The sequence below is a fragment of the Lissotriton vulgaris genome, chromosome 6, assembly GCF_964263255.1.
Source record: "Lissotriton vulgaris chromosome 6, aLisVul1.2, whole genome shotgun sequence".
Lineage (NCBI taxonomy): Eukaryota > Metazoa > Chordata > Amphibia > Caudata > Salamandridae > Lissotriton > Lissotriton vulgaris.
The window spans coordinates 63762859-63786610 of record NC_141694.1 but is presented as its reverse complement, the minus strand read 5'-3'; the positions used below and the strand labels follow the sequence as shown (position 1 = coordinate 63786610).

The 23752-nt window shown below is 50.3% G+C and overlaps 1 protein-coding gene across 1 annotated transcript in view; it reads left to right on the top strand.

The window, feature by feature from the left end:
• Nucleotides 1-23752, top strand: part of LOC147706789 (exportin-5-like) — a 1247062-nt gene that overhangs the window by 237683 nt on the left and 985627 nt on the right. Inside the window, exon 12 of the mRNA XM_086925922.1 lies at nucleotides 7914-8042. Within this exon, the coding sequence (XP_086782048.1) occupies nucleotides 7914-8042 (129 nt within the window). The remainder of the gene's footprint in view (nucleotides 1-7913; nucleotides 8043-23752) is intronic.

Here is a 23752-nt window from a genome sequence, read left to right as displayed (position 1 = left end):
GTGGATCCTCTGCCTTCCCTCTTCCCATGTCCCAGAGGAGTGTGTCATTTGTCAGGGCTTCTGGCAGGACCCTGAAGGATAGAAAGAAGATTAGGCTTCAGGGCCTTGAAGAAAGACGGCTGAAGGCGCATGGTGGGTCTGGAGTGGCTTCCTCTGCCCGTGCTGAGGCCTCTGGGGGGCTCCCCAGGGGCAGGAAGACCAGCAAGCGTCCCCATTCTCCTTCTGGGTCGATTGCACCGACTACGGCGTTGAGAGGGATGACTGCAGTCGGTTCCCCGTCTCCCCAGGGCTCTGGGTCGAAGCGACGTCGACGATCTACATCGAGGTAACTGAACAGACTGCCCTAGAGGTCTCCTGTGACGATTTGGCCATCGTTCTCGTCTGAGTCGTCGTCGAGTGATCGACGTCGAGAGGCCCGGCGTCGGCACTCACCGTCGAGGCGACACTGCAGATCGAAGAGAAGATCGCCGTCGAGGTGAAGGAGGTCGCCGTTGAGGGAGAGACGGTCGACGTCTAGGAGAAGACTCTCGCCGTCGAGGGACCGACACTCGCCGTCTGGTCGCCGTTCTTCGACCCCCGACGAGATGTGGAAGGAGGTCTGGCACCAGGAGTCACTCAAGCAGGCGCCAGATACCTCTGGGAGGTTCGCCAACGTCCCCGGCTAGAAAGAAAGGCGTATCACCGGGTTCGGTGTACTCCATGGTGTATACCTCGCCGCAGGGGCCGGTTACACCCCCGTCTCCATTACCAAAGGGGCTCCCTCCGCGGGCCCCTACTTCTCCGCTACCACCACGTTCGAGGCAAGTGGGCTGCTGAATTCATATCTGTGCATAGATCGCCGCCTAGTGTTGGGTCCGGATGATCGCACGTTGTTGTCCTGGAAGAGTCTTCAAAGTATCACGAGATAGGTGGCTCCTCCCCTGGACTACAGTGCACATGGGCATCGACTCCATCCTCCGAATGTTTTTTTCTGCCATTGGGTTCGGATGTATATTGGTTCACTCTAGTCAGAATCGATATAAAACTTTCTTAAGGCCAAAAGGCCTTTAGCTTTTAGTCGGTATAGTCTTGCGTTTGGTGCCCGATTCTTCCAGCTCCGTTTCGAGCCCCATTCCAGAGAGCCGCGTGCTTTCGACTCTAAAGGCCCAGTCGACGCCAAAGACCTTATCGACGGACCATCATGGAACGAAGTCCGTTCAAGAGATGTCCTATGTGCAACTCCAAGTATCCCCACATCGACATCCACCCGGTGTGCAACAAGTGTCTGTCGCCGGATCATGATGAAGCCAGCTGCATGGCTTGTTTCCGTTTTCGATCCAAGAAGACTCTTCTGCATCGTCGCGCTGCGCGCCAGGAGGCCCAGCATACTGCACCGGAGCCTGTGAACATATTCGATGCCGGGGATGATGAAGGAGCTGACCGGGAAGTTAGTGAGAACCTGTTGAATTCCGCGTCGGAGGTCGACTACAACTACGACGCAAACGTTATAATGCTCGACGCGGAAGAAGTCGTCGACGAGGTAGGAGACGATGACGGGGCCTTTAGGGCCATGGAAGATGACTCGAGCGAAGAGCTAACTCAAACTGACATTGGGGCCGAAACGCTTCAAAAGGCTCAGGTCGAGGGATCGCCACTAGGCCTTACCCAAGATCTTCCAGTGGGTTCTACGGCCCGCCTTCGGGCTCGGCTACAGACATTGCTATTGAGCCACACCCTGCGAAATCGAAACTGAAAGCGAAGACACCGGTCTCGATGCAAGTGAAAGCACTGGTGCCCCCATCGAAACCAAAAGTGCGTATTGCTTTGGTCGGCTCAAAGCCCTCGGACCTGTCGGCACCGATGAAGCAATAGGGCGTTCTCGACCAGAAGAAACAGCTCAAGGGCGTCGAGACTAAGTCTGGCACGCCGAAGACAAAGGTCATGGCAGTCGAGCCGAACAAATCGGCGCCGAAGACGGTCGACACCTGTGAGAAGTTGGCCTGATATGCAGTGCTCACTATTCTAGTGATCACTATGCATCAGTCCAAACGACCCTTATGGTGATTGGTTGTAAGTCAACCTTAGACCAGCTATCCTAGTAGCGTGGATACGAGCAGTCTTCGGGCTAAACTCTAGAGGGCGTGTTAAGCCAGCTGTTATACCATCACATATACCCCTTGAACACCAAGTGAAAGGACACCACACAAGTGTTATGAAAATAAACAGTGTATTTATTTTAAGTCACAACAGCCCTGTACTCTTTATGAGGACAGGGTACTACGCACACAACAAAACTCTTAGGAAAATACTTCAATTGCACAATCTACACAAATGCCCGAGGGCACGGAAAGTTCAGTGTTCTCGGGCAAACCCGATAAGGTAAGTCAGAAGCAACAGTGACTCTGGACCCTTAGATAAGGAGGCTATGCTGGGGCACCGAAATGCCGAAGTTACCTAGCCCAGGGGCTGCGGCTGCATAGGTCTGAAAAGACGTCAGGAATCCTCGTTGACAAACCAGGAGCCTGAAAGGAGTAGCTGGCAGGCGACCAGTGAAGATTGTTCAGTGGATCCAAGCCTGGATCGAAGATGGAAGACACCTGAAAGCAGAGGGGAGCAAGTTCTTAACCACCAGCCAGTGATCAGATGGCACCAGGATGGCACCGGATGGTAGTCACCTCGACCAGGTGAGTGGGCGACGCTGGGCTCTGCAGCTTCACGGACCAGGAGGCGTTGTGGGCGACCAGGATGGAGGTGCGAGCTGTCCCACGATGGTTGATGCTGTCGGCGTCGCTGGGCCCAGGATTGGGGCAACAAGCCTTGGCAAGTTCAGGGCCACGTGGTGGACCTAAAATGGCATCTTGAGTGGACCAGGAGGGTCCGGGGGTGCTCCTCTTTCAGAAGGGAGCAAAGGCCAGTCTGGAGCAACCAGACCAGCAGCGTTGTTGTCGGGCGTCGTCGAGAAGGCCACAAGCCAGCGGTCTAGTAGCCAGACAACGTGATGAGCAGCAAAAAGCAGAAGGGCCCCACGCAGATCGTGGAGATGCTGGGAGGCTGAACTTCGGTGCTGGAGCTGCTCAGGGTCGGGGCTTCTCGGACCGCACAGCACTCACCAGAGGATCCCTCGGCGGTCGTGCTGGTTTAGAAGTCGTGCAGTTCTGATGATGGCCGGTCCCTCAAGGTCTCGTCGCACCCACGGATCTCAGCTGAGCTAACGATGTGGGTAGAGGTCAGAGGTGCCAGGGAAGCCGGTTCTCGTCGAGCTGGGAAGTCTGATTCCTGGGGAAGGACGTGCAGCAAACCGCAGAGTTCTTAGATGGTGCCTGCGGATGCAGGGTGACTACTCCTTAGCCACAAGGGAGAAATCTTGAGAAGAAGTCGAGAGTTCCTTTCGTAGAAAGTAGTTTCTTGATTCAAAGATGATCTAATTTGGAAGGGTCCCCGCTCCTGCCTTTATCCTAAAGAAAGGGGTGGGTACGCGACTAGGTCCTGCCCTAGGGGTGGGACCAGGAAGGGGGGTGGTTACACCCCTCTCCCATGCCGGACTTTCCCCAGGCCAGGGGCTGGGGTGCCCCTGGAACTGGTTCTAGCCGGCAGATGCGTAGTGAGCACCGGGGTGCCACTCTGCAGTCACCTTCCTGTAAAGCCCTGACTACCCAGGATACACAAAACCCTGTCTGGGATGGTGCGAGCACCGCCCCAGACAGGAAACCCTTTGTCCAAGCTCTCCTCGCTGGAAGGACTCCCAGCAGCAGGAGGTCAGACTCGTGTCTGTGGTGGCAGCATCCATTTTGTGGAGCTGAGGCTTCAGTTAACTTTAACCGGGGTTCACAGTTACATACATGTCGTGTCCCTCTAGAAGGGTGGAATGCTAACCCCGTCGCCAGAATTGGCGAGGGGTTAGTATTCCAATTCGTATGACACCTTACTCGACATGTTTTGATAAAGCGATACCAAAGATAGCATTTAACCGCAAGGATTATAATGCACTTAAGAGTATATGGTATGCGTTATCATGGAACAGCTATTAGGACTTGGTTCCGCAAGCTGCAAACGGGCTCAGCTCATGCCGGAGCACCATCTCACACGATTCCAAGCACTCTGCCTTCAGGATTGTCGAGGCCTGCCATAGGAGTGACTGATGGGAATCTGTGTGTCCATTTTTAGGGTTAGATATAGGTATACTATATCTAAAGCAAAGGGTGATTACACCACCTTGCCCCAGCTGTCGTGCAGCCAGTTGTGTCAGATTTAGATGGCCATCCAGGGGTGGCATAATAAATGTTTCAGCCCCTGGTAGGCCCTGGGTACACCTATGCCCTGAGTTACAGGGTCTGATAAGGTGGCCCAGTACCAATTGGAAATGTACCTAAGGTACACATGTCAATTTAGTGAGAGAACAACTAGGCTGTGGGTCTGATTGGCAGGCCCACAGCCAGAGAAAGTCGTAAACCAGTGAAACAAAAGCAAAAAATCTGGGTGATCATAGGATTGCAGACCCTACTCTCCTACACTACCGTTGCTCAGTCAGGGGGATTTTCTCGCCACTTTAGATCTGAAGGATGCGTATTTTTATATTCTGCTACACCGGTCACACAAAAATTACCTCCGGTTCACCATCCACAACCAACATTACCAGTTCAAGGTTCTGCGTTTTGGGGTCACCACGGCACCCAGGGTGTTTACAAAGTGCCTGGCGACGGTGGCAGCACACCTGTGGAGACAAAATATTCACTTCTACCCTTATCTGGACGAATGGCTCATCCATGCCAAGTCGGCCCAGGAGTGTGCCGCCCACATGTCCCACACCATTCACCTTCTTCACGATCTGGGATTCTCACTGAATTACCCAAAGTCCCACCTGCAACCCGCCCACATACGGCAGTATCTGGGTGCGACAATAAACACTGGCAGCCATAGCACAGCCGAATTCAGTGAGGGTCAGCAGCATTCAATCGCTGATACGAAAATTCAGACCTCAACACTCGTTCCAGCACGAGTGTTCATGCAGTTGATAGGCATGATGGCCTCCTGCATCTCCATAGTCCCGCAGGCGAGACTACATATGCGTCCACTTCAGGAGTGCTTAGCACGTCAGTGGACTCAGGCTCACGGACAGTTGAAGGACCTAGTGTTGGTGAGCGGTCGGGCATACAACTCTCTGCATTGGTGGAATCCACGAAACCTGTGCAAGGGACGACCGTTCCAAGAGCCTGTGCCACAGATCATCCTGACGGACGCTTCTCTCCAGGGATGGGGAGCTCATGTACTCCACTACACTGGGCAGGGACTATGGACACCACAGCAAAGGAAGATGCACATCAATGTTCTTGAACTGATGGCGATCTTCATGGCAATGAAAGCCTTCAAAGTACATCTGTGCAACAAGGTCGTGTTGATCCGGACGGACAACATGATGGCCATGTACTCCATTCAGAAGCAGGGAGGGACACACTCTCCACAGTTGTCTCATCTGGCTCAGAGCATGTGGAAGTGGGCTATTCAGAGAAACATCTTCCTCATGGCAGAACACCTCCCAGGCAAGGACAATCAGATGGCGGACCTGCTCAGCAGGTACAGCCACCAAATGCACGAGTGGGAGATACATCCATCAGTACTCCACCCGTACTTCCAAAGGTGGGGTCATCCAGAGATAGACCTGTTCGCCACAAAGGAGAACGCAAAATGCCGAAGCTTTGCCGCCAGGTTTCCACACCCACAGTCGCAAGCAATGCGATATGGATGAGCTGGTCAGGCAAATTTGCGTACGCTTTTCCCCCAGCACCTCTAATACCGCTGGTGGCACGCAAGCTGAAGCAGCACTCGATGACTCTCATCCTGGTTGCTCCGACGTGGGCTCGCCAACCATGGTACACCACGTATCCGGAACTGTCCGTGGTACCGCATCATAGGCTGCGCCTCAAACCCAGGCTTTTGACGCAGAGCCATGGCAACATTCAGCATCCAGATCCGCAACAGCTCAACCTGGCGATCTGGCTCCTGAAGTCTTAGAGTTTGGCTACCTCACTGTATGGACATCATCCGGGAGGCAAGGAAGCCCACCACCAGAGCATGCTATGCGGCGAAGTGGAAGCGGATTGTCATTTATTGTGCAGACCACAACATTAACCCACTGGATGCATGTATTCAAAACATCATTTGTTCTCTTACATCTGTACAAATGTAATCTGGCATATGCTTCCATTCGTATACATTCATACGCAATGGCTGCTTATCTCCAAAACAGACAGCACCTCTCACTTTTCAGGGTGCCTGCCATTAAAGCCTTTCTGGAAGGACTCAAACGAGTCATTCCTCCGTGGACGACACCAGCTCCCGAGTGGAACCTCAATGTGGTCCTCACCAGGCTGATGGGTCCCTCTTTTGAACCACTGCATTCCTGCGAGATTCAGTTCTTGCATTGAAAATGGCTTTCCTTATAGCGATTACGTCGCTACAACTAGTTAGTGAACTCCAGGCACTAACTTTCTAAGAGCCATTTATTCAGATTCATTCTAACAGGGTGGTGCTTCGCACTAACCCTAAATTCCTTCCTAAGGTAGTGTCTCAGTTCCATATCAACCAGACTATAGAACTACCTGCGTTCTTCCAAAATCCAGAGTCACTTGCCGAGAGAATGCTCCACACACTTGACGTCAAAAGGGTCCTAATGTACTACATTGATAGGACCAAAGATTATCGGAAGACTAAACAGATATTTGTTGCCTTTGCGCCACAACACAAAGGTAACCCCATTTCCAAGGCTGCTATAGCCAGGTGGATCGTTAAATGTATTCAGATCTGCTATCAGAAAGCCACGCGCACTCTCGCCATTCCACCAAGGGCCCACTCTACCCGAAAGTTGGGGGCCTCCATGACTTTCCTTGGAAATATTCCTTTGGAAGACATATGTAGAGCAGCCACATGGCCTACCACACACACATTTACAAAACATTACTGTGTTGATGTGCACTCCAAACAGCAGGCAGCTGTAGGGCAGGCTGTTCTAAAAACACTTTTCCAAACTGCTGCAGCTGGCACGGGCGGCCGCCCTTAATGGAGGGACTGCTATGTATTCTATGCACAGATATTAATTCAGCAGCCCACATGCCTCGAACCGAATATGCTACTTACCAGTATGCATTTGTTCTTGGCATGTAGGGCTGCTGACATTCATATCGCCCGCCCTCCTCCCCGGCGCCTGTAGCGGCTGCAGCATTCACACAAACTTCTGGCATGGTCATCATTCACGTAGTTTCACTTCATCTTGGCCACAATGCCTAAAAACAATCTGAGGATGGAGTCGATGCCCATGCGCACTGTAGTCCAGGGGAGGAGCCACCTATCTCGTGATACTTCGAAGACTCTTCCAGGACAACAATGTGCAATCATCTGGACCCAACACTAGGCGGCGATCTATGCACAGATATGAATGTCAGCAGCCCCACATGCCAAGAACAGATCCATACTGGTAAGCAGCATGTTCGTTTTTCTTTCTAGGTAAGGCGTTAGTGCCGATCTGACTTTTGCATTAATTTTTTTTCATTTTGAAAAAGCACAGCATTGCGGAATGCCAACTGGTTGCTGTTAATTCAATGCCTTTGTTTAAATGACTATCCTATTATAAAAGAAAATCAAAATGTGCCATTATGCAGACTTAAAGACAAATATGTTCTTTTTTTAGGTGTTCTGAGATCCTGCTCACATGTGGAACTATTAATTTTTAATGAATTCAGTGATGATTACAATGATTAACAAATAACATTACAGAGAGATACATTTTCTATATCTGCTATTAACCGTTGAATATTGGCAACCCAATTTCTGTATCTATACAAAAATTATTAAAGTTACAGTGCTCTAATAAAGCCTGAGACATATGCAGATCACATGTCCTTGATGCGAAATTTGATATCCATATAACCATTTTCTTGCAGCATTTTGTGGACAGCAAGGAGAAGTGATAAAGGTGGCATGCCAGCTTGCTCCAAGAACCTGTTTTCGAATGGCCAGTGAGTGGCTAAAAAGTTTAATGGCCTCCCCTGCGAGTACTGGAGCTGAAAATTGTAAGTTATGTCCTTGTCCACAGTAGAACCCACGGGGTTATGTTGTAGATTTACTGTACTTAAAGCTTCGCCAGGCATTGCTCTTCAGCATCTTAAAACTTTTTTTTTAAGAGTTACTTGTTTACCTAATGGTTATTTACACTGTTTAATTGGCCTCAATCATTTTTGCAAAGATAGGGAAATGTAATGGAGAAAAAGGCCCTCCGAAAGGAAATCAACCGCTGGCTCACTCCTCTTAGTTTCATGAAACTGGTCACTTGCTCATAGTCTTCTAGGCAGTGACCTACATATAGCAGAAGGTGTCATGCGAAAGGTGAAGATGAAATCACTTCATCACTCCAAAAATACAAAATTTTACTCCTCTTGGAGTGAACATCCTTTTAACTAAATCTAATGGTCACGAGTCTGAAGCTTCTCTGCTGTGGATTAGATATTGCTACTGTGGCTTAGTGGTCTTCTCTGGCGAGTTACAAAATAACTGTAACTTCCTATTCATATCTCTTAAGTGGGTACTAAATTTTCCAAATGTGAAGCTCTCTGCTGCAGATGGCCAGTCTAGACAGCCAGGTGATAGAACTTAACCACACTAGTTGTCGTCCATTCACCATCCAGAAATTCAAAAACGCAGAGAGTCCAGCTGCACGGAACAAATATATTTTCTAATACACCAACCCTCCTGTTTGTACCATGTGAATTGATCTATCTTGTTTAGTTGATGGCTACTTCTACCCGCAGATTCCTCACTTTATGAATCCCACATGTTTCAGACTGCTTCTGGAAGTTTTCTACAACAGGCACTGTTAGATGGTGCCATTGGATTAGAAATGATGACACATTGCAGTATATAGTTGTCACCCCTGTGAGTTCACATCAGTTCCTCCTTTTTCCACGCTTTTCGATGCAGATTCAGAGTTTTGCTCCCTCCTTTTTCAGTGGTTTACTGATTACACCTCCCCCCCCCCCCCCAATGTAGTTTCATGATAGTGTGCAGGTATTTTACCCCCTTAGCAATCAGGTTTAAGCCATACCGATAAGGAGGAGTTCACAGATCCACTCAATGTTTGTTTTTGAGGCCTCTGCTTAAAATACAACTCGGTCATGAAACAATTGCTTCATCATTTATCCAATGATCATCAAGGAGAGCCACAGAGTACAAGAAATGGGCTGGGGTACCACTAAAAGTCCTGGACTGTTTCTAGTTGCTGATCTTGTGTAAATCCAAGACTTGCTCAAAAGACTGGTCTCAACAAGGTGGGATTCAACTGCTTTCCCTCCACGAAAAAGTTGCAAAGTGGATTCTCAAAAGCTCTAACTTAGGCATCGTCATCTGTTTTTCGACCTGATTCTGAGACTGAAGCCGGTGCCCCACAGTTTTTCTGGGCCATTATTGACTATGCCGCAGATTGAAGACTTTCAGGAGGCAGTGCTTCAGCTCTTGGTTACTCTAACATATCTTTCTGCCCTTTGATCCAGTGGGACCTCCGGATGTACTTCTTCTGGTGAGCTCTCCCCTTGTGCGAATTGATCCTGTTCGGCCCCAGCCGGGTCCTTCGCTGACATCAGTCAAAGCCTCAACCCTTGCAGCAGGCCCTCCATTTACATATGCCCAGCTCAACAGTGACCTTGGTGCCAAAGGTGTTATGTCCATCCTCTGTTTCAATTCTAAAGTTGGATCAGGTGTCCCCTGTAGGAGAGTAGGGTCTGCAATCCTATGGTCACCCCCGATTTTTGCTTTTTGCTTCACTGGTTTATGACTTCCCTGGCTGTGGGCCTGCTAATCAGACCCACAGCCTAGCTGTGCTCTCTCTAAAATTGACAACCATGTACCTTAGGTGCATACCCGATTGGATACGGACTCACCTTATCAGTCCCTGTACAGTGTACCTTAGGTACCCAGGACCTAGGTGTACCCAGGGCCTACCAGGGGCTGCAGCATGTATTATGCCACCCCTGGCTGGCCATCCAAATCTGACACAACTGGCTGATCAATCAGCTGGGGCAAGGTGGTGTAATCACCCTTTGCTTTAGATATAGTATCCCTATATCTAAACCTAAAATGGACACATATCCTCCTATCAGTCACTCCTATGGCAGGCCTTATGAAACCTGAAGGCAGAGTGCTTGGAATTATGTGAGATGGTGCTCTAGCATGAGCTGAGCCTGTCTGCAGCTTTCGGAACCAAGTCCTTTAGCTGTTTCAATGATAACGCTATACCATATACTCTTAAGTGCATTATAATCCTCACGGTTATTGCTAACTTTGGTATAGCATTATCAAAACATGTCGAGTAAGGTGTCATACAAATTAGAATACTACCCCCTCGCCAATTCTGGCGATGGGGGTAGCATTTCTCCCTTCTAGAGGGACACGACATGTATGTAACTGTGAACCCCGGTTAAAGTTAACTCGAGCCTCAGCATCACAAAATGGATGCTGCCACCACATTCACAAGTCTGACCTCCTGCTGCTGGGAGTCCTTCCAGCGAGGGAGGCCTGGACAAAGGGTTTCCTGCCTTGGGAGGTGCTAGCACCACCCCAGACAGGATTTTGTGTATTAGGTAGGACATGGCTGAAAGGAATGAGACATGCCTGGGGCACACAAGGTGTCCCCGTGCATACACCGATCTAAACCAGTTCCTGGGGCACTCCAGCCCCGGAGCTGGCGCAAGACCGGACAAAGGAAAGGGGGTGTAACCATCCCCCTTCCTGGTCCCACCCAGAGGAGGGACCTAGTCGTAGTGCAACCCCCTTTAGCCGGATAAAGGTAGGAGCTGGTCCCATTCCAAATTAGATTATCCTGATCAACTTTACAAGAAGAAACTCAGGACTTCGACGTTCTGCTCCACAGAAGACTGAAGAAATCTCCCTTGTGGGCAAGGAGTGTCCACCCTGAACAAGCAGGCACCATCAGCGTACAGCGGCTTCCCTTTGTCGTCTTCCTGCAAGGATCCAGACTTCAGAGCCCGACGAGACCCGGATTCCCAGACTTCTCCGACCTCTACCTACATCTGCAGCACAGCTGAGACCTGTGGGTGCGACGAGCAGTGGGACTGGCCATCTTGAAAGAAGCAGCACTTCGCTCCAGCACGACTTCAGAGGCAATCTCGTCCAAGTGCTTTGGGGACTGAAGCCCCGACACCGAGCAGCTCCTGCATCGAAGACCAGCCCTCCAGCATCCACGAGATCTGCGTGGGGCCCTTCTGCCGGTTTGCTGCTCGACGCGTTGTCTGGTCACTTGCCGGCTGGCTAGTGGCCTCCTAGACGACGAACTGCGAAATCTTCACTGCTGGTCTGGTTGCCCCAGACTGGTCCTTGCTCCCTTCCAAAAGAGGAGCACTCCGGACCCTCCTGGTCCACTCCAGACGCCGTTTCCACTCACCGCGTGGGTTGCCTTTGCCAAGACCTGTTGACTCCGAATCCGAAGACGACACCGCCGACAGCGAGAGCCTGCGTGGGACCGTTCGTGCCTCCATCCTGGTCGTCGAAGACACCACCTGGTCCACGTGGCTGCTGAGACAAGCGTCCACCTTCACCTGATCGCGACGACGACATCTGGTTCCACTCCTGGTTCCACTCCAGTCACTGGCTAGTGACTTTGAACATTGTCCCCTCTGCTTTCAGGTTCTTCTCTTCACTGATCCACCCTTTGATCACACCGGACATCTTCCTCCTGACCGCCTGCAGCATCTTTACCTCCAGGCTCCATAGACTTTAACGCCGGAACCCGACACGACTTGGCACCTATGCACCCGCAGCCTGTGGGTGAGGTAACACAAGCATCTCGGTGCTCAAGGGTAGCTTGACTCTCCTAGTGTCCAGTTCCACAGTCGTTTTAGTCCTATCTAGTCAGGGACGTCCGTACTCACCTTTTTCTTAAACTGTACTGTCCATAGAAGTTTGTACGCATCTCGCGTGTGAGTTCAGTCTGCACATGCGTTCGTGGGCCTCCTAGTACTTACCTCAAGTTAGTATAGCGTGGTCCCAGCGATCCTACAGCCTCTGGACAGCTCCATTCCTTTGATTGACTTTCACATTCCACTTACTTAGTATATGGTTTGTCGTGCCCCTAGGGCACCATTGTAAATCGTGCAACTTAAACGTATTTTTCCAAAGAGTTTGTCATGTGCTTAGCCCTCTGACCTCATAAAGAGTTCAGAGGTGTATGTTAGTTAATAAATACTTGTTTATTTTCATAAAAACCTGTGTGGTGTCCTTTCACTTGGTATTCAAGGGGTTATATGTGGTAAAACAGCTGGCTTCACTTGCCAAAAGAGTTTAGCCTAAAGACTGCTTTGTCCATGCTACCATTAGGATAGCTGGTCTATAAGGTTGACTTACAGCCAATCACCATAAGGGTTGTTTGGACTGATACAAGGTGATCACTAGAACTAGTGATATAGAAAAAACAATGGTCCTAGACTTATTAATTATAATGATTGACTTAAATCAATTGTAGTACCCACAGTATTATGTATGCAGAGCAACCACAACCAGTCTGCTCTATTGTACTGAAGTAACTTAGTACCACAAGATAAACCTCCACCACGGTTAAAGAAATTACTTTTGATTTATTAACTTATTTATCATTTTTTGTATTTTAACAGTTCATTTTATACACAATATTTCATTTCAAAATTGATAAAAAACAGAGGTTGCCCAAGAGAGGAACTGTGCAAGATAAAGAGTGATCAGGTGTGTGAAACAAGTGAGCAGAAAGGAAAATCAAACTGGTGGACAGAAAAAATTATTCACGTTATTTGAAAAACAATATCGGACCTATGATTAGCCGTATTGAAACCCTGGCCAAACCTTTTTAAGCTTTTTCAATCAGGACACTGTTATAAGTAGACATATATGTCTTAAGGTTTTTTGCACTATGTAGAGTTCTTTAATAGTTGGTCCAAGGGTAATTGAAGATACCGTCGACGTTTCGACTCGTCTTATGCCCAAACGGTGATTTGAACCTGGGGATTGCGAGTCTTCATCAGGACTGGAAAAACAAAACTGGGGCAACCAAGGGATAATAATAACCCTATGAAAGATGAAATTGGAGGTTACTAACCGAGGTGGATAAGACTAATTGCGAGGCCGTAGCCCGTGAAAGGTATTATATTCTTACCCATCAAAAATGAGAGCGCAAGAGGAGGTGGTCCATAGTTCCAACTTCCCATATAGTCTCCTGTAAAACAAATGGTACCTAGAATTTATCTAGGTCTAATAATTCTCTAACCAATACCTGTGTTAGAGAAGAAGTTTTTTTTACCTTATTTCCAGATTTTATCCTCACTACATGTCGGGAGGGCACAGTACTTCATGCGTGCGTCATGGTTTGTTAGCACCTACAAATAATTGATTATCAGTGTATAAAATAAGGTAAAAAAACTTCTTGAGGGTACTGCAGTGAGGTGTGCCAGACGCTACGAGAGGTAGCTCTGATACAAGTGAGAGAGAGTGCACTGTATTGCCTGGCGGGAGCCCGGCCTCGCCCCCAAGAAATTAAAACCTAGGTTGAGATTTGTGGACTTAGCCCTCCTCTTAGCGATTAGGAAAATCACAATGCAGTGGAAGTCCCCGAGAGCGCCTAAGGTGGAGACATGGCGAACGGACGTAGTGAAATGGGGTAGAACAGAATGTGTTGCCCTTAGGAAAAAGGAAGAAGGTGGGAGGTGGAAAATTCCGATGGCACCGGACTGGGAGATCATGCTATTAGAACTGGATGGTATGGACCGGCCCCTGTCCCAGGATAACTGAGCACACTGAGGCCCTGAGGGAATATTGTAGACCGCATTGGGCACTGAGGTGGGACGGAGGTGGTCGAAGGAGTTTCTATAGCATAATCCTGGGGAGCGAAGATCGACCGGACAGGAGGGATTGAGCACCAGAGTTGGTAGGGTGGGGGAGGGATAGTTGGGGAGCGAGTGGGTGGGTGAATGAACACGTCCTGATAATAACGGAGACATTTCCAATTGTACGCATATTTGGATGGGAACGATCTAGAGGACGGGGCTCTGCCCTCTATATGTTGATTGGGAGAAAATTGAAAAGTGTGCTGTATTGCATGTCTGCTGTGAATACTGTACACAAAATGTGATGAAAGTACATTCACGAATAAAGTTAAAAAAACAAAAAACAGAACACCTATAGCAGCCCCGAAGCCCCAGAATCAAGTAAAAGTTTGTATTCCCAACATTGTCTCATTGGTCCTTTTTTTTGGCTTTGGCTGTCCTGTCTCTTGTCCCCAACGTTCCCTCATCCTATCCTGAAAATCAGACTATGAAACCCCTGGTTTCATAGTCTCTGCCATTAGTCTTCCTACGTCAGTCAACATCTCCCTCAGGGCCGTCCGTATTCAGTGCATGAATGAATTTTAATGCGGCCCGTCATGCTCCGTGTTTGTCAGCATAATTGCTGGGATGCGATATTAGGCAAACACAGGGTTAGTCTGCTCTCTCATAAGACTACTTACCAGACTTTTGATATCGCCTATCGCTAGGTTTATTCTCATAGTTTTCTTCTCAAAGCATGATATCCTTTTTCCTGCTCCATCCAGCGATAGCGGTAACTTTGGCCTTATCCCATCCTTGTCTGTTTGAGCCCATAGCACATAGATGGTCCCTGATGTACCCTTCTGTAGCTGCGGGTACATCTTTGCTTTGGTAACTCTATTGGTTTCTCCTTAACATGGCGGTCTCATCTTTTTAGGCATTCCTGAATATAGGGGAAGTTCCACTTGGAAGCTCATCATCCATGCCAGATGCAGTCTTCCGCTATGGCCATGTCCTCTGGTTCAAAGGATCCCTCCTTCGGCCAAGGTCTAGCATACTGATCGTTTCCCTCAATGCAATGGGCTAGTAGTTGGCAGAATCGCCATGCAAAGTTGTGGCTTTCCTATCTGGCCACCGTCTCCCTTGGGGTCAGTCTTTCTGTATCGTGCTTTCGGGTGGAGTAGCGTACTGCAATCGGGGGAGTAGCGTACGCTTTTGTCTCTGCTCCCCTCTTTCATGCTCAAAGGTGCTATTCTGTTTTTCCTATGTCTTGGTTTGGTCAGCACCAGACTACCTTATTGGTCAGCCCCTCTCCTTTGTTGAAAATTTAGTGAGGCTTGGATCCCAGCCAACAGCCTTGTATCTAATGCTACTCCTTACTCCTCCCCAGTCTGTGCCTTGTGCCTACCCCTCTCTCATTTGGGGGGCATGTTGCTCTGTGTTTCCTGGGTGCAATCTGTCCCATTTTCTCTCACTCTTTCTCTCTCTGCCTCTCTCTATCCTTAGCTCATGCCTTTTTTCTACATCCTGTTTAGGTTGCCTCCTTTGCTCTGAGCTAAGCGCTGTTCTTTTCGGTTGGGCTTCGCCCTTAAATTCACTCTGTTGTATCTTTGGGTAGCTGGGCAAGTCCTTTAGCTCGACCCTCGTCATTGGATCCCGGGGACTGCTAGCGGCATCACTTTCTAGAACTGCTTCAAACCTCCCTGTCACTCATGTGTATTTTCCTAAATCAATGAGGGTGAGTGTTTTGCGTGCCGTTGGGGATCTGGGTGTCTGGCACGCCGGACAGATGAGTCGAACTTCTGGGAGTACTTGCACTGAATTTGGTTTGCTTATGACTGCTTGGATATGATGGCCTGCTAGTCTCTCATGGCTAAGCCTAATTGCTCTGTGTTCGGGGAAGGGCCAACTGACTTTTTCAAGTTTGCAGATTAGAGTATCCTAATGCCGGGAGAGCAGTGCGAGATCACCTCCAAACCTGTATACGTTTGGGGAGGTGCTGATGCCCTGTTGATATCTATGGTGCAGGACTGTTGACCTCGGCCTCCTCCAGAATGCCCCTTAATTCTAATTAAGCCTCTCATCATTCTTTTGATCTGTGTATTTGTTTTGTATGTATGTTCTCGTGTGTTTAAGTATGTAAGTGTAGAACGTTCCCTCCTTTGGCCAGGGAAATGTGTGTGCGTGTCATTCCTGGCAAACCTTATTTCTTTTTTCAGTCTGTGTGGAATCAGGTTTGCATGTGTTTAAATTATGTCTTCATGATACGATGGGTAGTTTCAGAGGACACAATACCTTAGCTTCTTTGTTTTAGGGACTCTCTGGTTTCGATCTGAATCCTGGGGAAAATAGACCTGTGGAGTTTACTGCTTCTAGTTATGTAACTACGAGCTCAGTGCTATGTATTGATGCATCAACAAATCAACATGAACATTTCATAAACACAAATTAAAATTCATATGAAGGGTTACAACATAAAAAAAGTGGAATTTGTCAATTAAAGTAGTTTCTGAACCATATTGACTCCTGGCATCATTTATGCTTGGTGGTCTCACTGTGTCACTGGATTCAACTAGCCTGGCTGATGGGCGATGCCCCGAAACGGGCCTAGGATGCTTGTTTTCAGTCCAGGGAGGACCTGGCTTGGCAGGTCGAGCTGGACTGTTCCCATGAGGCACAGGGTCAAGACTGATTTGCATATGGCTGGGTCTAAACTGGGGTGGCATGGTGAGTGTAGGAGAGTAGGGTCTGCAATCCTATGATCACCCAGATTTTTTGCTTTTGTTTCACTGGTTTACGACTTTCTCTGGCTGTGGGCCTGCCAATCAGACCCACAGCCTGGCTGTTCTCTTTCTAAATTACAACATGTACCCTAGGTGCATCTACCAATTGGTACTGGGCCACCTTATCAGACCCTGTAACTCAGGGCATAGGTGTACCCAGGGCTGCCAGGGGCTGCAGCATGTATTATGCCACCCCTGGCTGGCCTCCTAAATTTGACACAACTGGCTGCATGACAGCTGGGGCAAAGTCGTGTAATCACCCTTTGCTGTAGGTGTAGTATACCTATACCTAACTCTAAAATGGACACACAGATTCCTATCAGTCACTCCTATGGCAGGCCTTGACAATCCTGAAGGCAGAGTGCTTGGAATCGTGTGAGATGGTGCTCTGGCATGAGCTGAGCCTGTCTGCAGCTTGCGGAATCAAGTCCTAATAGCTGTTCCATGATATCGCATACCATATACTCTTAAGTGCATTATAATCCTCGCGGTTAAATGCTATCTTTGGTATTGCTTTATCAAAACATGTCGAGTAAGGTGTCATACGAATTGGAATACTAACCCCTCGCCAATTCTGGCGACGGGGTTAGCATTCCACCCTTCTAGAGGGATACGACATGTATGTAACTGTGAACCCCGGTTAAAGTTAACTGAAGCCTCAGCTCCACAAAATGGATGCTGCCATCACAGACACGAGTCTGACCTCCTGCTGCTCGGAGTCCTTCCAGCGAGGGAGGCCTGGACAAAGGGTTTCCTGTCCGGGGCGCTGCTAGCACCGTCCCAGACATGGTTTTGTGTATCCTGGGTAGGCAGGGCTTTTCAGGAAGGTGACTGCGGAGTGGCACCCCGGTGCTCACTACGCATAGGCCAGTCAGAACCAGTTCCAGGGGCACACCAGCCCCTGGCCTGGGGAAGTCCGGCAGGGGAGAGGGGTGTAACCACCCCCCTCCTGGTCCCACCCATAGGCAGGACCTAGTCACCGGGTCAGCCCCCTTTTTTAGTATAAAGATAGGAGCGGGCCCCCTGTTCAAATTAGATCATCTTTGGAATCAAGATACGACTTTCTTCGAAAGGACTTCACGATTTCTTCATCAAGATTCTCCCTTGTGGCTAAGGAGTAGTCACCCTGCATCAAGCGGGCACCATCCTAAGAAACACTGCGGTCTGCTGCAAGTCCTTCTTCACGAATCCGACGACCCAGCTCGACGAGACCCGGCTTCCCTGGCACCTCTGACCTCTACTCACCTCTACAGCAAAGCTGAGAACTGTGAGTGCGACGAGACCTCGAGGGACCGACGATCGCCAAGACTGCACGACATCTTTACTGCAAGCCCACCGTGTCCTCCACTGGTGAGTGCTTTGGGGTCCGAGAAGCCCCGACCCTGCGCAGCTCCAGCACCCAAGGTCAGCCTCCCTGCATCTCCACGATCTGCGTGGGGCCCTTCTGCTGTTTGCTGTGCACCGCGTTGTTTGGCTACTAGCCGGCTGGCTTGTGGCCTTCTGAACTACGCCCGACGACATCACTGCTGCTGGTCTGGTTGCTCCAGACTGGCCCTTGCTTCCTTCTTGAAGAGAGGCACCCCGGACCCTCCTGGTCCACTCCAGACGCCATTTTGAGTCCACCGCGTGGGCTTGAATTTGCCAAGGCTTTGTTGCCCAATCCTGGGTCCAGCGATGCCGACAGCTTCTATCTTCGTGGGACAGCTCGATCCTCCATCCTGGTCGCCGACAACGCCTCCTGGTCCGTGAGATCTTCGAGCACAGCGTCACCCACTCACCTTGTCGAGGTGGCTACCATCCGGTGCCCTCCTGGTGCCCACTGACTACTGGCTAGTAGTCTCGAACTTGGTCCCCTCTGCTTTCAGGTGTCATCTTCCATCGATCCAGGCTTGGATCCACCGAACTTTCTTCACTGGTCGCCTGCCAGCAACTTCTTTCTTCCAGGCTCCTGGTCCGGCAACGAGGATTCCCGACGTCTTTTGAGTCCTATGCAGCTGCAGCCCCTGGGCTAGGTAACTTCGGCATTTCGGTGCCCCAGCATAGCCTCACTATCCAAGGGTCAGAATCTACTTTCGTTTTCTCCCTACCAGGTCGGGTTCGCCCGAGAACACTAACTTTGCAATTTCTAGCTACCATAGACTTTTGTCCGCATCTCGCGTGAGAGTGCACACACTGCACCCGAGTCCCCTAGGCCTCCTAGAAGTAATCTAACGATTCCCTAGTCAAGTCCTAGCGATTCCAAAAGCTATTAGTACTGTACTTACCTGCTAGTAATTTCGCATTCCACTTTTCAAGTATATGGTTTTCCGTGCCCCTCGGGCATTTGTATATACTGTGCTAACTTAAGTATTTTTGTAAGAGTTTTGGTTTGTGCTTAGTACCCTGTCCTCATAAAGAGTACAGGGCTGTTGTGATTCTTAATAAATAACTGTTTATTTTCATAACACTTGTGTGGTGTCCTTTCACTTGGTGTTCAAGGGGTATATGTGGTATAACAGCTGGCTTAACACGCCCTCTCGAGTCTTTAGCCTTAGACTGCTCGTATCCACGCTACTAGGATAGCTGGTCTATAAGGTTGACTTACAACCAATCATCAATAAGGGTTGCTGGACTGATACATAGTGTTCACTAGAATAGTGAGCACTGCATATCAGGCCACCTTCTCACAGTGAGCATAATGAACAATGGATTTAACCCAGATCTCTTGACTGGGGTGAATGTTTGATTTGCTCAGCATTCAATTCAATTTATATAGCGCGCTACATACCCAGAGGGTCTCAAGGTGCTTGGAGAAGGGTGGGGAATTACTTGTCGAATATCCAGGTTTTAAGTTGCTTTCTGAATGCTAGGTGGTTCTGAGTGAGGCGAAGGTGAATTGGAAGTGAGTTCCAGGTTTTAGCCGCCAGGTAGGAGAAGGATCTTCCTCCCATGGTGGTTTTGTTGATGCGAGGTACAGCAGCAAAGGCTTGGTTGGAGGAGTGTAGCTGGCGGGAGGGGGTGTAGGAGAGTCGTGTGTTGAGGTATTCGGGTCCAAGTTCGTAAAGTGCTTTGTGTGCGTGGGTTAGGAGGCGGAATGTTATCCTCTTATTGACGGGGAGCCAGTGGAGGTTTTTCAGGTGACCAGAAATGTGGTCATTACGCGGGATGTCTAGTATGAGTCTGGCTGAAGCGTTCTGGATGCGTTGGAGTTTTTTCTGAAGTTTTGCGGTGGTACCGGCGTATAGGGTGTTTCCGTAGTCCAGTCGGCTTGTAACCAGTGCGTGGGTGACTGTTTTTCTAGTTTCGGTGGGGATCCAGCGAAATGTTTTTTTGAGCATGGGAAGAATGTTGAAGCAAGATGATGAAACGGCGTTGTCTTGTCATCGAGAGTGAGGAGTCCAGAATGACGCACAGGTTCGAGGCATGTGGGCTGCTGAATTCATATCTGTGCATAGATCGCCACCTAGTGTTGGGTCCGGATGATTGCACATTGTTGTCCTGGAAGAGTCTTCGAAGTATCACGAGATAGGTGGCTCCTCCCCTGGACTACAGTGCGCATGGGCATCGCCTCCATCCCCAGATTGTTTTTTTCCGCCATTGGGTTCGGATGTGTTTCGGTTCCCTCTGTCGGAACCGATAGTTGTTCAACTTCTACTCGAGACCAAAAGGTCTTTAGGCTGGGCGTCGGTATAGTTGCGTTCGGGTTTCTTTCTGACTCTCAGCCCCAATCTCTTGCTGCCCTTCCACGTGCTTTCGGCGCGGACGGGCCTACACTACACTCTTGCTATGGAGCGAACTCCGTTTAAGAAGTGCCCGGTGTGTAACTCTAAATACTCACACCTCGATGTGCACCCGGTGTGCAATACCTGCTTGTCACCGGATCACCGCGAAGACGCCTGCATGGCGTGCTCGAAGTTCCGGGGCAAGAAGACTTTAAAGATTCGTCGAGCCCATAGGCTCCAGGCTAAGTTATCAGCTGCGGCGCCCCCACCAGATGACATTTTTCAAGAATCTGTCGAGGACGAGGACGACGTGCAAGGTTCGGACTCTAATCCCGCATCCGAAGGGGAGACCTACGACGCGGGTGAGGAGAACTTTGCCGAAGTCACCGACGAGGTAGGGGACGACGATCAGACTTTTACCACGATGGGAGATAGCTCGGAGGAGGAGCATCCCCAAACAGACTCAGGGGTTAGTCCCCTTCATACGGCCCAGGTCGAGGGGTCGCCTTCGGGCCTTACCCAAGATCTAACTATGAGTCCTACGTCCCCGCCTTTGGGCCCGGTCACGGACATTTGTGAACCATCGCTTACTTCGAAGAAAACGAAAGTGAAGCCGACTGGTCCCGCACCCTCGGATGCGAAACCGAAAGTGAAAGTTGAGATGGTCAAGAAGGTTCTGGAGGCGTCAACTTCCAAGAAAGTCAAAATGGCCGACTCTAAGAGCCACGCCAAAATGGCCGACCCGAAGCCCTCGGGGTCGGTGCCGAAGGCGAAATCGTCCGACGCGTCTGCGTCGGCTTCGAAAGGGGTCGCGGACCCGAAAAAGGCTCCGAGGAAGCGGCAGGGCGACGCCGCTCATGGCCATGGGGCGTCGGCTCCGAAGAAGGTGGCTGCCGGCGATCAGGCTCTCGACGACGGGGGGTCGGTCGGACCGGTCAAGCCCTCTCCGGCCTTGACGATGAAGGTAACGGAATCCCTGCAGCGGATCCGAAAGGACAGTGTGGTTCCCGCTCAGGACGCTGTGGCGCCTAAGCTCCCACCTAAGCCTGCGGAGGGGCAAACGCCTATTCGTTTCACCCTACCACCCAAGACGGCGCCGAAGGCCTTCGCGTCGACACAGGGCGGACACTCGAAGGAGGTATCCAGCCGCTTGCTGAGGAAGAACGTCGTGAGGTAATCATCGACGCCAACACCGGAAAACTGTCTCTCCTCAAGAGGAAGATCACGACGGAGCCGGCGTTGGAGCATTTCAAGATCCCTCTCAAAAACAAAAGGGACTCTTCGACTCTGGTGGAACCTGTGTCCCCACAGGCCCTGGGACTCTCGCCAACGCATTCCCCCGCAGCCGATGTGGACGAAGACGATGCCGAGTACACCTATCCGGCGTACTCGGATCCGGAGGAGGAGCGTGCCCCTTGGTCCGCCGGAGGCGACACGGAGGACCCGTAATCGGGTCAGGACACGCAACTCTTTGCGGCCAAGACGTCCCCGACGGAGGACTCGGCAGCCTTTAATGCTCTGATCGAGCGAGCTGCGGCGAACCACGACGTCGAGCTGCACTCGGACCCCGTGGATGTGGACTTCTTATTCGACACCTTCTCTGTGGCTGAGAAGACAGTCAAAACGCTGCCGATGCTCAAAGGTGTGCTTAAACATGCAACGGAAGTCTTCAGGGAGCCCACACGGGCGCGTGTGGTCAACCCTCGAATCGACAGGAAATATAAGGCGGCGCCGACGGATCCTACCTATATCAAGGGACACTTGCCATTGGACTCCTTGGTTGTTTCCAACGCTCGGAAGAGGGCGAACTCTCGGACTCTTTGTCTGGGGGAGGAGCGTCACCAGTAGTCTAAGGTCTTCGAGGCCTCAGGCAAACGGATTGCTGCACAGGCAGCTAATATCTGGAGAATTTCTAACACCCAAGCCCTGCTTGCACGTTATGATAGGGCCCATTATGACACCTTAGAGGCCATACTGCAACACTTACCTGACCAATACAAGGAGGCAGGGGAGATGCTGATCCAGGAAGGCAAACTCATTACAAATGCATCCATCACATGTGCATTAGACGTGGCAGAAACAGCCTCCAGGGCTATCAACACCAGTGTGCTGCTTAGACGCCATGCCTGGCTTCGGATTTCAGGGTTCAAACCCGACATCCAAACTACGATACTGAATCAAACAGTGAATCCTGACCACCTGTTTGGACCGGAGGTGGATGCCACCCTGGAAAAAATGAAAAAAGATACGGAAACTGCCAAATCAATGGGGGCTTTACAAAGTCAGCAGTTTCGGAGTGGTTCCTTTCACCGCTCAAACTCCAGAGGCACCACAAGGGGGCAGGCATCCCAATCATCGCAGTATTACAAAAGTAACACACAGACCACGTACAACAACAAGGGTAGAGGTGGTTACAGAGGCAATAATGTCAAGGGCAGGGGACGTGGAAACAATAGCTCCAGGTCCACCACCACCAACAAGCAGTGACGTCTTGTCACTGCCCCCCGACCATACAACACCGGTTGGGGGAGACTCCAGCAGTTCCTGCCGGCGTGGAAGAACATCACCACGGACAGGTGGGTGAGGTCCCTTATCCAGTACGGGTACTGTCTAGAGCTTACTTCCATTCCGCCGGACATACCCCCAAGAGGCCGTCCTATGTCAGGCGAGCATTTGACCTTGTTGCAGCAGGAAGTTCTAGTCATGCTGCAAAAAGGGGCAATAGAGCTCGTTCCTTTGCAAGAGCGGGGAACAGGGGTTTACTCCCTGTATTTCCTGATTCCCAAGAAGGACGGATCCCTCAGGCCCATCCTGGACCTCAGGCCCCTAAACTGGTACATACTCTTGGAGCACTTCCATATGCTCACGTTGCAACAAGTGCTTCCCCTGCTTCAGCAAGGGGATTTTCTGGCTACGCTGGATCTGAAAGATGCATATTTTCATATCCCCCTGCATCCTTCCCACAGAAAGTATCTCAGATTCACGATCTTAGACCAGCATTACCAGTTCAAGGTCCTGCCGTTCGGGGTCACCACGGCACCAAGGGTATTCACGAAGTGCCTAGCGACTGTGGCGGCGCATCTCCGTCGCCAGCACGTCCACGTCTTTCCTTATCTGGACGACTGGCTCATTCAGGCAAGGACGGAACGACAGTGCGTAGACCATGTGTCACGCACCATTCATCTCCTGCACGATCTGGGTTTCTCTCTGAACTACCCCAAGTCCCATCTCCAGCCCGCCCACGTGCGACAGTATCTGGGCGCGACAATCAACACTCTGGCAACCACTGCGCAGCCAAATTCAGTGAGAATCGCCAGTATCCAGGCGCTGATCCAACGATTCAGACCCCAGCACACGCTTCCAGCGAAGGTGTTCATGCAGTTGATGGGCATGATGGCCTCCTGCATCTCCATTGTCCCGCACGCGAGACTACACATGCGTCCGCTTCAGGAGTGCCTAG